The sequence below is a fragment of the Pan paniscus genome, chromosome 12 (assembly GCF_029289425.2).
Source record: "Pan paniscus chromosome 12, NHGRI_mPanPan1-v2.0_pri, whole genome shotgun sequence".
NCBI classification, from domain to species: domain Eukaryota; kingdom Metazoa; phylum Chordata; class Mammalia; order Primates; family Hominidae; genus Pan; species Pan paniscus.
This window is the reverse complement of record NC_073261.2, coordinates 78578166-78590000: the sequence shown is the minus strand read 5'-3', so window position 1 is coordinate 78590000 and position 11835 is coordinate 78578166. Positions and strand designations below refer to the sequence as shown.

At 40.7% G+C, this 11835-nt stretch overlaps 1 protein-coding gene across 2 annotated transcripts in view; it reads left to right on the top strand.

The window, feature by feature from the left end:
- Positions 1-11766, top strand: part of MSH6 (mutS homolog 6) — a 25147-nt gene extending 13381 nt beyond the window's left edge. For both annotated transcript variants that reach the window (XM_034953080.2, XM_055107998.1), the window contains exons 3-10: positions 740-909; positions 3466-6010; positions 8256-8521; positions 9748-9865; positions 10449-10538; positions 11014-11168; positions 11262-11461; positions 11582-11766. In XM_034953080.2, coding sequence (XP_034808971.2) covers positions 740-909; positions 3466-6010; positions 8256-8521; positions 9748-9865; positions 10449-10538; positions 11014-11168; positions 11262-11461; positions 11582-11663 — 3626 coding nt within the window. In that variant the 3' untranslated portion in view covers positions 11664-11766. The remainder of the gene's footprint in view (positions 1-739; positions 910-3465; positions 6011-8255; positions 8522-9747; positions 9866-10448; positions 10539-11013; positions 11169-11261; positions 11462-11581) is intronic.
- The last annotated feature ends 69 nt before the right edge of the window (positions 11767-11835 follow it).

The window sequence follows — 11835 nt, the reverse complement described above, 5'->3', positions numbered from 1 at the left end:
CCTACCTGTTTAGGGCTGTAGACCCAGGTCATTAGAAGACAGACTAAGTAGTCCTGGGTGAACCCATAGGGCACCTTCAAGGAGGTAAAATTGGTGATTTTAGTTTCACCGGTAGTTTTTCCCTGAATATTTATTCCTTTTGTGCTTTATTGATCTATCTATATCAATAAAAAGTAATGGGGCATAACAAATTATACTTGTCATTCTTGTTCATTAGGGCAAATGTTGTAGGTTGAGTCAAGTGTCCAGCCAACAAGTTATTTTATATGTGTGTGTGTGTGTGTGTGTGCATACATATATACATTTTTTTTTTTTTTTTTTTTTCCCATCGAGACAGGGTCTTGCACTGTCGCCCAGGCTGGAGTGAAGTGGTGCAATCTCGGCTCACTGCAACCTCTGCCTCCCAGGTTTAAGTGATCTTCCCACCTCAGCCTCCCAAGTAGCTGGGACTACAGGCGCACACCACCACCCTTGGCTAATTTTTGTATTTTTTTTTGGTAGAGATGGGGTTTCACCACATTGCCCAGGCTGGTCTTGAATTCCTGACCTCAAGTAGTCCGCCCACCTAAGCCTCCCAAAATGCTGGGATTACAGGCGTGAGCCACCGCACCTGGCATATATATATTTTAAGATAGAGATGGGGTTTGCTATGTTGCCCAGGCTGGTCTTGAACTGCTGGGATTACAGGCGTGAGCCTCTGCACCCGGCCCTTATTGTTTATAAATACATTTCTTTCTAGGTTCAAAATCAAAGGAAGCCCAGAAGGGAGGTCATTTTTACAGTGCAAAGCCTGAAATACTGAGAGCAATGCAACGTGCAGACGAAGCCTTAAATAAAGACAAGATTAAGAGGCTTGAATTGGCAGTTTGTGATGAGCCCTCAGAGCCAGAAGAGGAAGAAGAGATGGAGGTGGGACACTGCAAGCATTCAGTTGTTATTTATGTTAGGGTGATGGGGGAAGAAAGGGGGAGGGTGTATTAACAAGATACCTTGTTTTATATATGTGTGTGTATATGTATTATTTTATTATACATACATGCATACTTCTGTAGTTCCCTGGACTGTAGGATAAGTTAGGTTACTTAGAATCTCAACAGCTAGCATCGTTTTTACTTAGGTTTTCAAGCCTACTGGCAGGGTAAGCAAGAGGTAGTACCATTTTGGTAAGAAGTAGAGAGCTAGGGACAGTAAAGATGGAGTAATATATATATGAGGGTATAGTCAGGCCCTAGAAATTAATTATCCAGTTTTATGCTTTTTATAAAAAAACTGAGATGGGGTCTTGCTATGTTGCCCAGGCTGGTCTCAAACTCCTGAGTTCAAGGGATCTGCCCACCTGGGACTCCCAAAGTGTTGGGATTACAGGCGTGAGCCACAGCGCCCAGCCCCAGCTTTATAAAGCTTTTAATTCTAAAACTTTTTTTGTTGTCTTTTGCATTGATAAGAATAGATGTTAAATAAACCTTGAAATACAACCTTGGCTCAAACGTTAATGGTCATGGATAAAGTGAATTAAAACTTGTTAGGGGCCAGGTGTGGTGGTTAATGCCTATAATCCCAGCACTTTAGGAAGCGGAGGCAGGTGCATGTCTTGAGGACAGGAGTTCAAGACCAGCCTGGCCAACACAGTGAAACCCTGTTTCTATAAAAAATACAAAAATTAGCTGGGCGTGGTGGCACACACCTGTAGTCCCAACCACTCAGGAGGCTGAGGCATGAGAATTGCTTGAACTTGGGAGGCAGAGGGACTTGGGAGGCAGAGGGTGTAGTGAGCCAAGATCGCACCACTGCATTCCAGCCAGGGTGACAGAGCAAGAAGACTGTCAACAACAACAAAAAATGTTATGGAAGTGAAAAAAATTGATTAATTTAGAACAAGCTTGTCCAGTCTGTGGCCCAGGATGGCGTTTAAATCAGCCCAACACAAATTTGTAAACTTTCTTAAAACATTTTGTGATTTTTTGTTGTTGTTGTTGTTGTTTAGCTCATCAGCTATCATTAGCATTAGTGTATTTTATGTGTGGCCTAAGACAATTCTTCCAGTGTGGCCCAGGGAAGCTGAAAGATCATTATCCTCTGATCTATCAAATTAATGAGCTGCATCCTAAAAGACATTCATCTATCACTAAGCTCAGTTTCATGTTTTGTTCCTTTTTCAATAGATGAGATAGGGAATGAGCAAGTTAATAAAGTGGGTATTTTAATTTTTAAGGTTGAAACTAAGGATCATAACGTTATCAGAGGTCTAGAACTGGATGGCAGCTACAGAGATCATTTAGCCTAATACTGGTTTAACAAATAATCCGGGAGATCCGTGATACGTGAATGTGCTAGGCCTGAGATGAGACAGCCAATTGTGGAAGAGCAAACACTAGAACCAGTATAAGTTGCTTACTGCTTTCTTATGCTATTAATGAGCACATCGCCTCCTGATATTTATGATATATGGTCATGCCAGCAGCTTTGTCATAAATAGAACTCCCATGGCAGCAATCACTTAATCTTGTAGTTAGAGATGGGGTCTCACCATGTTGCCAAGCTGGCCTTGAACTTCTGGGCTCAGCGATTCTCTCCACAGGCACCTGCTACTGTGCCCGGTGCAGCACTTTGTGTTTTTGAACATAACCTCAAGATGTTATTGTCTTCATAGTAAAACAAAAGATGAGGCTTAGAACTGGATCACTTTGCCTGTCTCTTCTTACCTCCTCCCAGTTCAAAATGCTTGCATCTCTTAATAGCATTCCTTTGGATTTTGCACATGAGCTCAAACTCAAGCCTCAGCGCAATCTTTTTTATAGTTTTAGTCTTTTAGCCAGAGTCCACTTACCCCCCATACCCACTCTGCTTCCTTCATAATGCTGCTTTCCCTGGGCAGAGAATCCTTGCCCTTCTTGTATTATGTCACTTTGTGGGGTTGGTGTCTGCTACACTTACAGCAAGTCCAGAGATTTTTTTTTTCCACCACATTTGCAGGAGAACTATTGGCATGGCAAATGACAATTGTTTTAATGTGAAGTGAAACTGAAGTTGATGTTCATTGAGAGGTTTCTAATTTCTAGAGGTGGGTTCTTTTTTTGGCATATGAAGTTGCAGCATATTAAGAGAATTTACAGTAGTACAGATGGGGTTATCCCATCCACAACTTATGATGGGGTTACATAAACTAAAAACGTGTTTAATACACCTACCCCACCGAATATTGTAGCTTGGGCGTAGCCTAACCTATCTCAGACATGCTCAGAACACTTAAATGTTAGCCTAAAGTTGGGCAAGATCATTTAACACAAAGCCTATTTTATAATAAGGAATTGCCTATCTCATGTAATTCATCGAATACGTACTAAAAATGAAAAACAGTGGCTGCACGGGTACCATTATAAAGTCAAAAAGTCATAAGTCGAACTGTCTATATTATGGTTTTCCAAATTTTGATTTGTTTTTAAATACTCTTTCCTTGCCTGGCAGGTAGGCACAACTTACGTAACAGATAAGAGTGAAGAAGATAATGAAATTGAGAGTGAAGAGGAAGTACAGCCTAAGACACAAGGATCTAGGCGAAGTAGCCGCCAAATAAAAAAACGAAGGGTCATATCAGACTCTGAGAGTGACATTGGTGGCTCTGATGTGGAATTTAAGCCAGACACTAAGGAGGAAGGAAGCAGTGATGAAATAAGCAGTGGAGTGGGGGATAGTGAGAGTGAAGGCCCGAACAGCCCTGTCAAAGTTGCTCGAAAGCGGAAGAGAATGGTGACTGGAAATGGCTCTCTTAAAAGGAAAAGCTCTAGGAAGGAAACGTCCTCAGCCACCAAACAAGCAACTAGCATTTCATCAGAAACCAAGAATACTTTGAGAGCTTTCTCTGCCCCTCAAAATTCTGAATCCCAATCCCACGTTAGTGGAGGTGGTGATGACAGTAGTCGCCCTACTGTTTGGTATCATGAAACTTTAGAATGGCTTAAGGAGGAAAAGAGAAGAGATGAGCACAGGAGGAGGCCTGATCACCCCGATTTTGATGCATCTACACTCTATGTGCCTGAGGATTTCCTCAATTCTTGTACTCCTGGGATGAGGAAGTGGTGGCAGATTAAGTCTCAGAACTTTGATCTTGTCATCTGTTACAAGGTGGGGAAATTTTATGAGCTGTACCACATGGATGCTCTTATTGGAGTCAGTGAACTGGGGCTGGTATTCATGAAAGGCAACTGGGCCCATTCTGGCTTTCCTGAAATTGCATTTGGCCGTTATTCAGATTCCCTGGTGCAGAAGGGCTATAAAGTAGCACGAGTGGAACAGACTGAGACTCCAGAAATGATGGAGGCACGATGTAGAAAGATGGCACATATATCCAAGTATGATAGAGTGGTGAGGAGGGAGATCTGTAGGATCATTACCAAGGGTACACAGACTTACAGTGTGCTGGAAGGTGATCCCTCTGAGAACTACAGTAAGTATCTTCTTAGCCTCAAAGAAAAAGAGGAAGATTCTTCTGGCCATACTCGTGCATATGGTGTGTGCTTTGTTGATACTTCGCTGGGAAAGTTTTTCATAGGTCAGTTTTCAGATGATCGCCATTGTTCGAGATTTAGGACTCTAGTGGCACACTATCCCCCAGTACAAGTCTTATTTGAAAAAGGAAATCTCTCAAAGGAAACTAAAACAATTCTAAAGAGTTCATTGTCCTCTTCTCTTCAGGAAGGTCTGATACCCGGCTCCCAGTTTTGGGATGCATCCAAAACTTTGAGAACTCTCCTTGAGGAAGAATATTTTAGGGAAAAGCTAAGTGATGGCATTGGGGTGATGTTACCCCAGGTGCTTAAAGGTATGACTTCAGAGTCTGATTCCATTGGGTTGACACCAGGAGAGAAAAGTGAATTGGCCCTCTCTGCTCTAGGTGGTTGTGTCTTCTACCTCAAAAAATGCCTTATTGATCAGGAGCTTTTATCAATGGCTAATTTTGAAGAATATATTCCCTTGGATTCTGACACAGTCAGCACTACAAGATCTGGTGCTATCTTCACCAAAGCCTATCAACGAATGGTGCTAGATGCAGTGACATTAAACAACTTGGAGATTTTTCTGAATGGAACAAATGGTTCTACTGAAGGAACCTTACTAGAGAGGGTTGATACTTGCCATACTCCTTTTGGTAAGCGGCTCCTAAAGCAATGGCTTTGTGCCCCACTCTGTAACCCTTATGCTATTAATGATCGTCTAGATGCCATAGAAGACCTCATGGTTATGCCTGACAAAATCTCCGAAGTTGTAGAGCTTCTAAAGAAGCTTCCAGATCTTGAGAGACTACTCAGTAAAATTCATAATGTTGGGTCTCCCCTGAAGAGTCAGAACCACCCAGACAGCAGGGCTATAATGTATGAAGAAACTACATACAGCAAAAAGAAGATTATTGATTTTCTTTCTGCTCTGGAAGGATTCAAAGTAATGTGTAAAATTATAGGGATCATGGAAGAAGTTGCTGATGGTTTTAGGTCTAAAATCCTTAAGCAGGTCATCTCTCTGCAGACAAAAAATCCTGAAGGTCGTTTTCCTGATTTGACTGTAGAATTGAACCGATGGGATACAGCCTTTGACCATGAAAAGGCTCGAAAGACTGGACTTATTACTCCCAAAGCAGGCTTTGACTCTGATTATGACCAAGCTCTTGCTGACATAAGAGAAAATGAACAGAGCCTCCTGGAATACCTAGAGAAACAGCGCAACAGAATTGGCTGTAGGACCATAGTCTATTGGGGGATTGGTAGGAACCGTTACCAGCTGGAAATTCCTGAGAATTTCACCACTCGCAATTTGCCAGAAGAATACGAGTTGAAATCTACCAAGAAGGGCTGTAAACGATACTGGACCAAAACTATTGAAAAGAAGTTGGCTAATCTCATAAATGCTGAAGAACGGAGAGATGTATCATTGAAGGACTGCATGCGGCGACTGTTCTATAACTTTGATAAAAATTACAAGGACTGGCAGTCTGCTGTAGAGTGTATCGCAGTGTTGGGTAAGACTTTGAACAAGCTTGTTCTCAGGCTTTGATAAGTAGTGCTGTGTGCCAGCTGTATATTATCCCTAAAAATAAGTAATAAGATATATATGGTACATATTTTGACATGCATATACATATTTGCATCCTGACTAGGCTGCCCACAGCAATTTAAGTTACTTGAAACTTGCTTTTATCTTAGTAGCCCTTTGGCCTTTCTTCAGTTTTTTTTTTTTTTTTGAGACATGGTCTTGCTCTGTTGCCCAGGCTAGAATATGGTGACACAACCATGGCTACTGCAGCCTCGACCTCCCAGGCTTAAGTGATCTTTCCACCTCAGCCTCCCAAGTAGCTGAGATTACAGATATGCACCACCATGCATGGCTAATATTTAAATGTTTGTAGAGAGATGGGGTCTCACTGTGTTGCCGGGACTGGTCTTGAACTCCTGGGCTCAAGTGATCCTCCTGCCTCGGCTTCCCAAAGTGCTGAGGTTACAGGCATGACCCATTGCGCCTGGCCCTTTCTTCAGTCTTTAATAATCGAACAAAAGGTTTTTGTTTTTAGACAGTGTCTTGCTCTGTTACCCAGGACAGACCTCTTGTGTCAGCCTCTTAGGTAGCTAGGATTTACAGGTAAGCACCGGCGTGCCCTGCTTTATTTTTTTGGTGGGGGAAGGGGGAAGGGAGTTGAAGCTTCCCTATGTTGCCCAGGCTGGTCTTGAACTCCTGGCCTCAAGTGATCCTCCAGTCTCCCAAAAGTGCTGGGATTACAGGCATGAGCCACCGCTCCCGGCCCAAAAGATTTTTAAATGTGTTATACTTCATGAGACAGGCTTTATTTTAGATCGAATTTTATTTGTCAATAAAAAGTTGAGCTTTTTATTATTTGGTGAATACTGTTTCAAGGTGCTTTGTTACACTATCTGTTGATCCAACATTTTAAAATTTTGTTTTATTACAACCTTTGCATTTCAGTGAATCCATCTGCATACAATTTTAAAAGAATCATTCCTTTTTTCTGTAGCCAAATTGTCAAAGATTCTTTCCTACAATTGATTTTTCAAAGCCCTGAGTTAGGAATTTACAATTTGGCAACCATCTCAACTTCATAAACAATTTTGTTCTTTAAATGTCACGGCCAACATTACCTGGAACCATTGCTGTTTTATAGTTTAGGTTTATGTTGTATATGTTTTTTTAATTTTTTAGAGACGGGGTCTTGCTGTTTTCAGACTGGAGTACAATGGGATGACTAGCTCACTGCAGCCTCAAACTGCTGGGTTCAAGCGATTCTCTTTCCTCAGCCTCCCGAGTAGCTGGGACTACAGGTGGTCACCATCACACCTGGCTAATTTTTGTATTTTTGGTAGAGACAGGGTTTTTCCCGTGTTGGCCAGGCTGTTCTTGAATTCCTGACCTCAAAGCGATCTGCCCGCCTTGAGCTCCGAAAGAGCTGGGATTACACGCGTGAGCCACTGTGCCCAGCCGTTTTTTTTTTTTTTTTTTAATAATGGTAGTTTACTTGAATTTGTAACACAGTAACACAAAACTATTTTGATCTGAACGCAAGTATCTAATGGAACAAAATAATATACTTCCTTTTAGTGTGTTGCATTTGGTTACTGGGTAATTTAAAATCCTCAGCACAGGTGTTCAAAAACCAGTCTTCAGACATTGTTTTCATATCAGTGTGCCAACTTTGGCACATTCTGCTAAGTAAGAGGCTTAAGTGTAGCATGTTTCTGCTGTTTTGTTTTTTTTTTGTTTTGTTTTTTGAGACAGAGTCTCTCTGTCGCCCAGGCTGGAGTGCATTGGTGCGATCTTGGCTCACTGCAACCTCTGCCTCCCAGGTTCAAGTGATTCTCCTGCCTCAGCCTCCTGCGTAGCTGGGATTACAGGCATATGCCACGTGTATTAGGCACTGCTAATTTCTGTATTTTTAGTAGAGATGAGGTTTCACCATGTTGGTCAGGCTGGTCTTGAACTGCTGACCTCGTGAACTCTGCCCGCCTAGGCCTCCTGAAGTGCTGGGATTACAGGCGTGAGCCACCGTGCCTGACCTCTGCTCTATCTTTTAGCTTTCCCTTGGCACTTCTATGGTCCAGATGTTAGAGGATAAGTATTTTGATGGGGGAGATCTTTGGACTGTAATTGAAAGTTATCTCTTATAATGAAATGTGTTATAATGAAGACCTATAAAACACTTAGGCTGATAAAACCCCCAAACGATGAAGCCTCACTTTTACCCTCTCTTTTAACAGATGTTTTACTGTGCCTGGCTAACTATAGTCGAGGGGGTGATGGTCCTATGTGTCGCCCAGTAATTCTGTTGCCAGAAGATACCCCCCCCTTCTTAGAGCTTAAAGGATCACGCCATCCTTGCATTACGAAGACTTTTTTTGGAGATGATTTTATTCCTAATGACATTCTAATAGGCTGTGAGGAAGAGGAGCAGGAAAATGGCAAAGCCTATTGTGTGCTTGTTACTGGACCAAATATGGGGGGCAAGTCTACACTTATGAGACAGGTAACTGATTCTTAAAGTTTTGTTATCAGAAAGTCATTTGTGACATTAGGAATAACATACTTAGGTGATCATTTTCCAAACACAGTTACATAAAAGTCAGCCAGTGACTTAATAGGAAGCAAAGGGAAATTACTCCCTGTGTTATAAAATTGAGAATTATATTTACCTGAAACATCGATGCTTAATGTTAAGGGGAATATATGTTAAAAAGGGGAAGGAGGTCAGTCATTCAGGTCATGAGGCTCTTTGACTTGAATTCATTTCCTCAGAAGGTAGGTATATTCATAGTGAACAAAAATACAAAGGCTGTATGAAAAGATGAAAATGTTACAGGTTTATCCTTAAATTAGACTCATTTGCAGAAACGCAAATGAGGTAAGAAAGCAAATACAGTTCATGACCTCTAGCAACTGTTGAAAACTGCTCTTTAGGGATGACATGCTGGTCCTTTTTTTTTTGTTGCCAAGGCTGAAGTGCAGTGGCACCATCACAGCTCACTGCAGCCTCGAACTCCCAGGTTCAACCCTTCCTCCTGCCTCAGCCTCCCAAGTAGCTGGGACTACAGATGTACACCATCATGCCTAGCTCATTTTTAAAAAAATTTTTTATGGCATTGTATTTATCTTCTCTTTATAACCAGGGGTTGACCAGCCACAGAACTTGTAAAGTTTTTTATAGTTTTAAAAGGTTGTAAGAAATAGTAGTAGTTGGCTGGTCCCCGCTGCTCTCCTGCATTATAGTATACTTCTGTTCACCTAGTTTGCTAGAGAGAGGCAGTATAGTGTGTATAGTGATTTCCAAACTTTTTCTTTAAATCAGAATCACCTGAAAGAATGTGACAACATGTAAAAAAAAAAAAAAAAAAAAAGGGCAGCGATTCCATCCTGAAATGGATTCACTTGATTGGAATTGATTCTAAGCATCTCAGTAGTTTTAAAGAGCTCCTAGGTGATTCTATTCTGGCCAGCGTTGAGAATCACTAGGGTAGTGGGTTGGTAAGCAGGCTCTGATGTTTTAAAGGCCAGTTGAGGCCCTATTCCTGTTGTCTCTCTTAGCCTCAACTTTCTCCATGTTAGCAAATGGATTTGAGAACAGAACCAACCTACATGGGATTGTGAAAGTTGTTTTAGAGTGCCTAGCTCTTACATAAGGGTTCATAAGAAAGACAAAAGTTTATGAAACTGTTACTACCAGTCATAAAAGACCTTTTCCTCCCTCATTCACAGGCTGGCTTATTAGCTGTAATGGCCCAGATGGGTTGTTACGTCCCTGCTGAAGTGTGCAGGCTCACACCAATTGATAGAGTGTTTACTAGACTTGGCGCCTCAGACAGAATAATGTCAGGTGAGTTTTTTGTTTCCCACTTAAGTTCTCATTCAGTCATTTAGATGTGATAAAAGATATTTGCTTCTTGTATATGAGCCTTTTAAATCTAATATTTGATTTTTCTGGTGTTACTTTAAAAACATCACTTTTTAAGAACTGCATAGTCTCTTTTTTTTTTTTTTTGAGATGGAGTTTCCCTCTTGTTGCCCAAGCTGGAGTGCAATGGCACGATCTTGGCTCACTGCAACCTCTGCTTCCAGGTTCAAGTGATTCTCCTGCCTCAGCCTCTCGAGTAGCTGGGATTACAGGCGCATGCCATCACGCCCAGCTAATTTTTTGTATTTTTAGTAGAAGCGGGGTTTCACCATGTTAGGCTGGTCTCTAACTCCTGACCTCAGGTGATCTGCTTGCTTCGGCCTCCCAAAGTGCTGGGATTACAGGCGTGAGCCACCGTGCCCGGCCAATAATTGCATAGTCTCTTAATGAGATTTAATCTTTTATACCAATATGTGTAGCTCATGATAGCTATATAACCTAGAAGATGAATTTATGTAATATGATTTGCAAAATGAGTATTCATTTGTGATTTTTTTTTTTTAAGGTGAAAGTACATTTTTTGTTGAATTAAGTGAAACTGCCAGCATACTCATGCATGCAACAGCACATTCTCTGGTGCTTGTGGATGAATTAGGTAAGACATTAAACTTCTCATTTGAAGACTATCTTAAAAACATTTGTACAAATAACTATTTTTCTAGAAGATTATCTGAAGTACATCTAAACAATATGAATGTTTTTAGAGCACGCACTCACCATTGTGGCACAGACCAATAGTTGGAGATAAAAGGTGATATTGTGAAAGGTTTTTGATTACCCATTAATTATTAGGCCTTACACTGTTTAGTTGTAATAAAACATTTGTTATACTACGGGGATGAGAACACTAATAGGAGGACTCAGGAAGTTTATGACCTTGAGCGATACTGTATTTTCTTTAAAAGAAACCTCACTCCCCATGGGCTGCTAAGCAGCCTCGTTTAGCTAAACAAGGCCTATTTATAGAATGCTTTTAGACGTGCATGTACTAACCGATGTTGCTTTTCTGTCCTAGCATTTTTGTTTTAATTCCTTTGAGTTACTTCCTTATGCATATTTTACTTTAACAGGAAGAGGTACTGCAACATTTGATGGGACAGCAATAGCAAATGCAGTTGTTAAAGAACTTGCTGAGACTATAAAATGTCGTACATTATTTTCAACTCACTACCATTCATTAGTAGAAGATTATTCTCAAAATGTTGCTGTGCGCCTAGGACATATGGTATGTGCAAATTGTTTTTTTCCACAAATTCGGTTTTTTGAGAGGGCACTTCTGTTGCTAGCACATGTATCGCTAATATTTTTCTTTCTTAAGGCATGCATGGTAGAAAATGAATGTGAAGACCCCAGCCAGGAGACTATTACCTTCCTCTATAAATTCATTAAGGGAGCTTGTCCTAAAAGCTATGGCTTTAATGCAGCAAGGCTTGCTAATCTCCCAGAGGAAGTTATTCAAAAGGGACATAGAAAAGCAAGAGAATTTGAGAAGATGAATCAGTCACTACGATTATTTCGGTAACTAACTATAATGGAATTATAACTGACTTTAAGTTTCAAAGAAACAGTAAAAGGGGAAGGGATGATGCACTATGAAAAAACAAAAAAACTTTTTTTTTTTTTTTTTTTAATTTTAAGGGAAGTTTGCCTGGCTAGTGAAAGGTCAACTGTAGATGCTGAAGCTGTCCATAAATTGCTGACTTTGATTAAGGAATTATAGACTACGAATTATAGACTACATTGGAAGCTTTGAGTTGACTTCTGACAAAGGTGGTAAATTCAGACAACATTATGATCTAATAAACTTTATTTTTTAAAAATGACCATTTTTCCATTTTCTTTCTAGGAAATTAAACCCTTTTAAGTCTTATCTACCTTCTACATAATGGTTA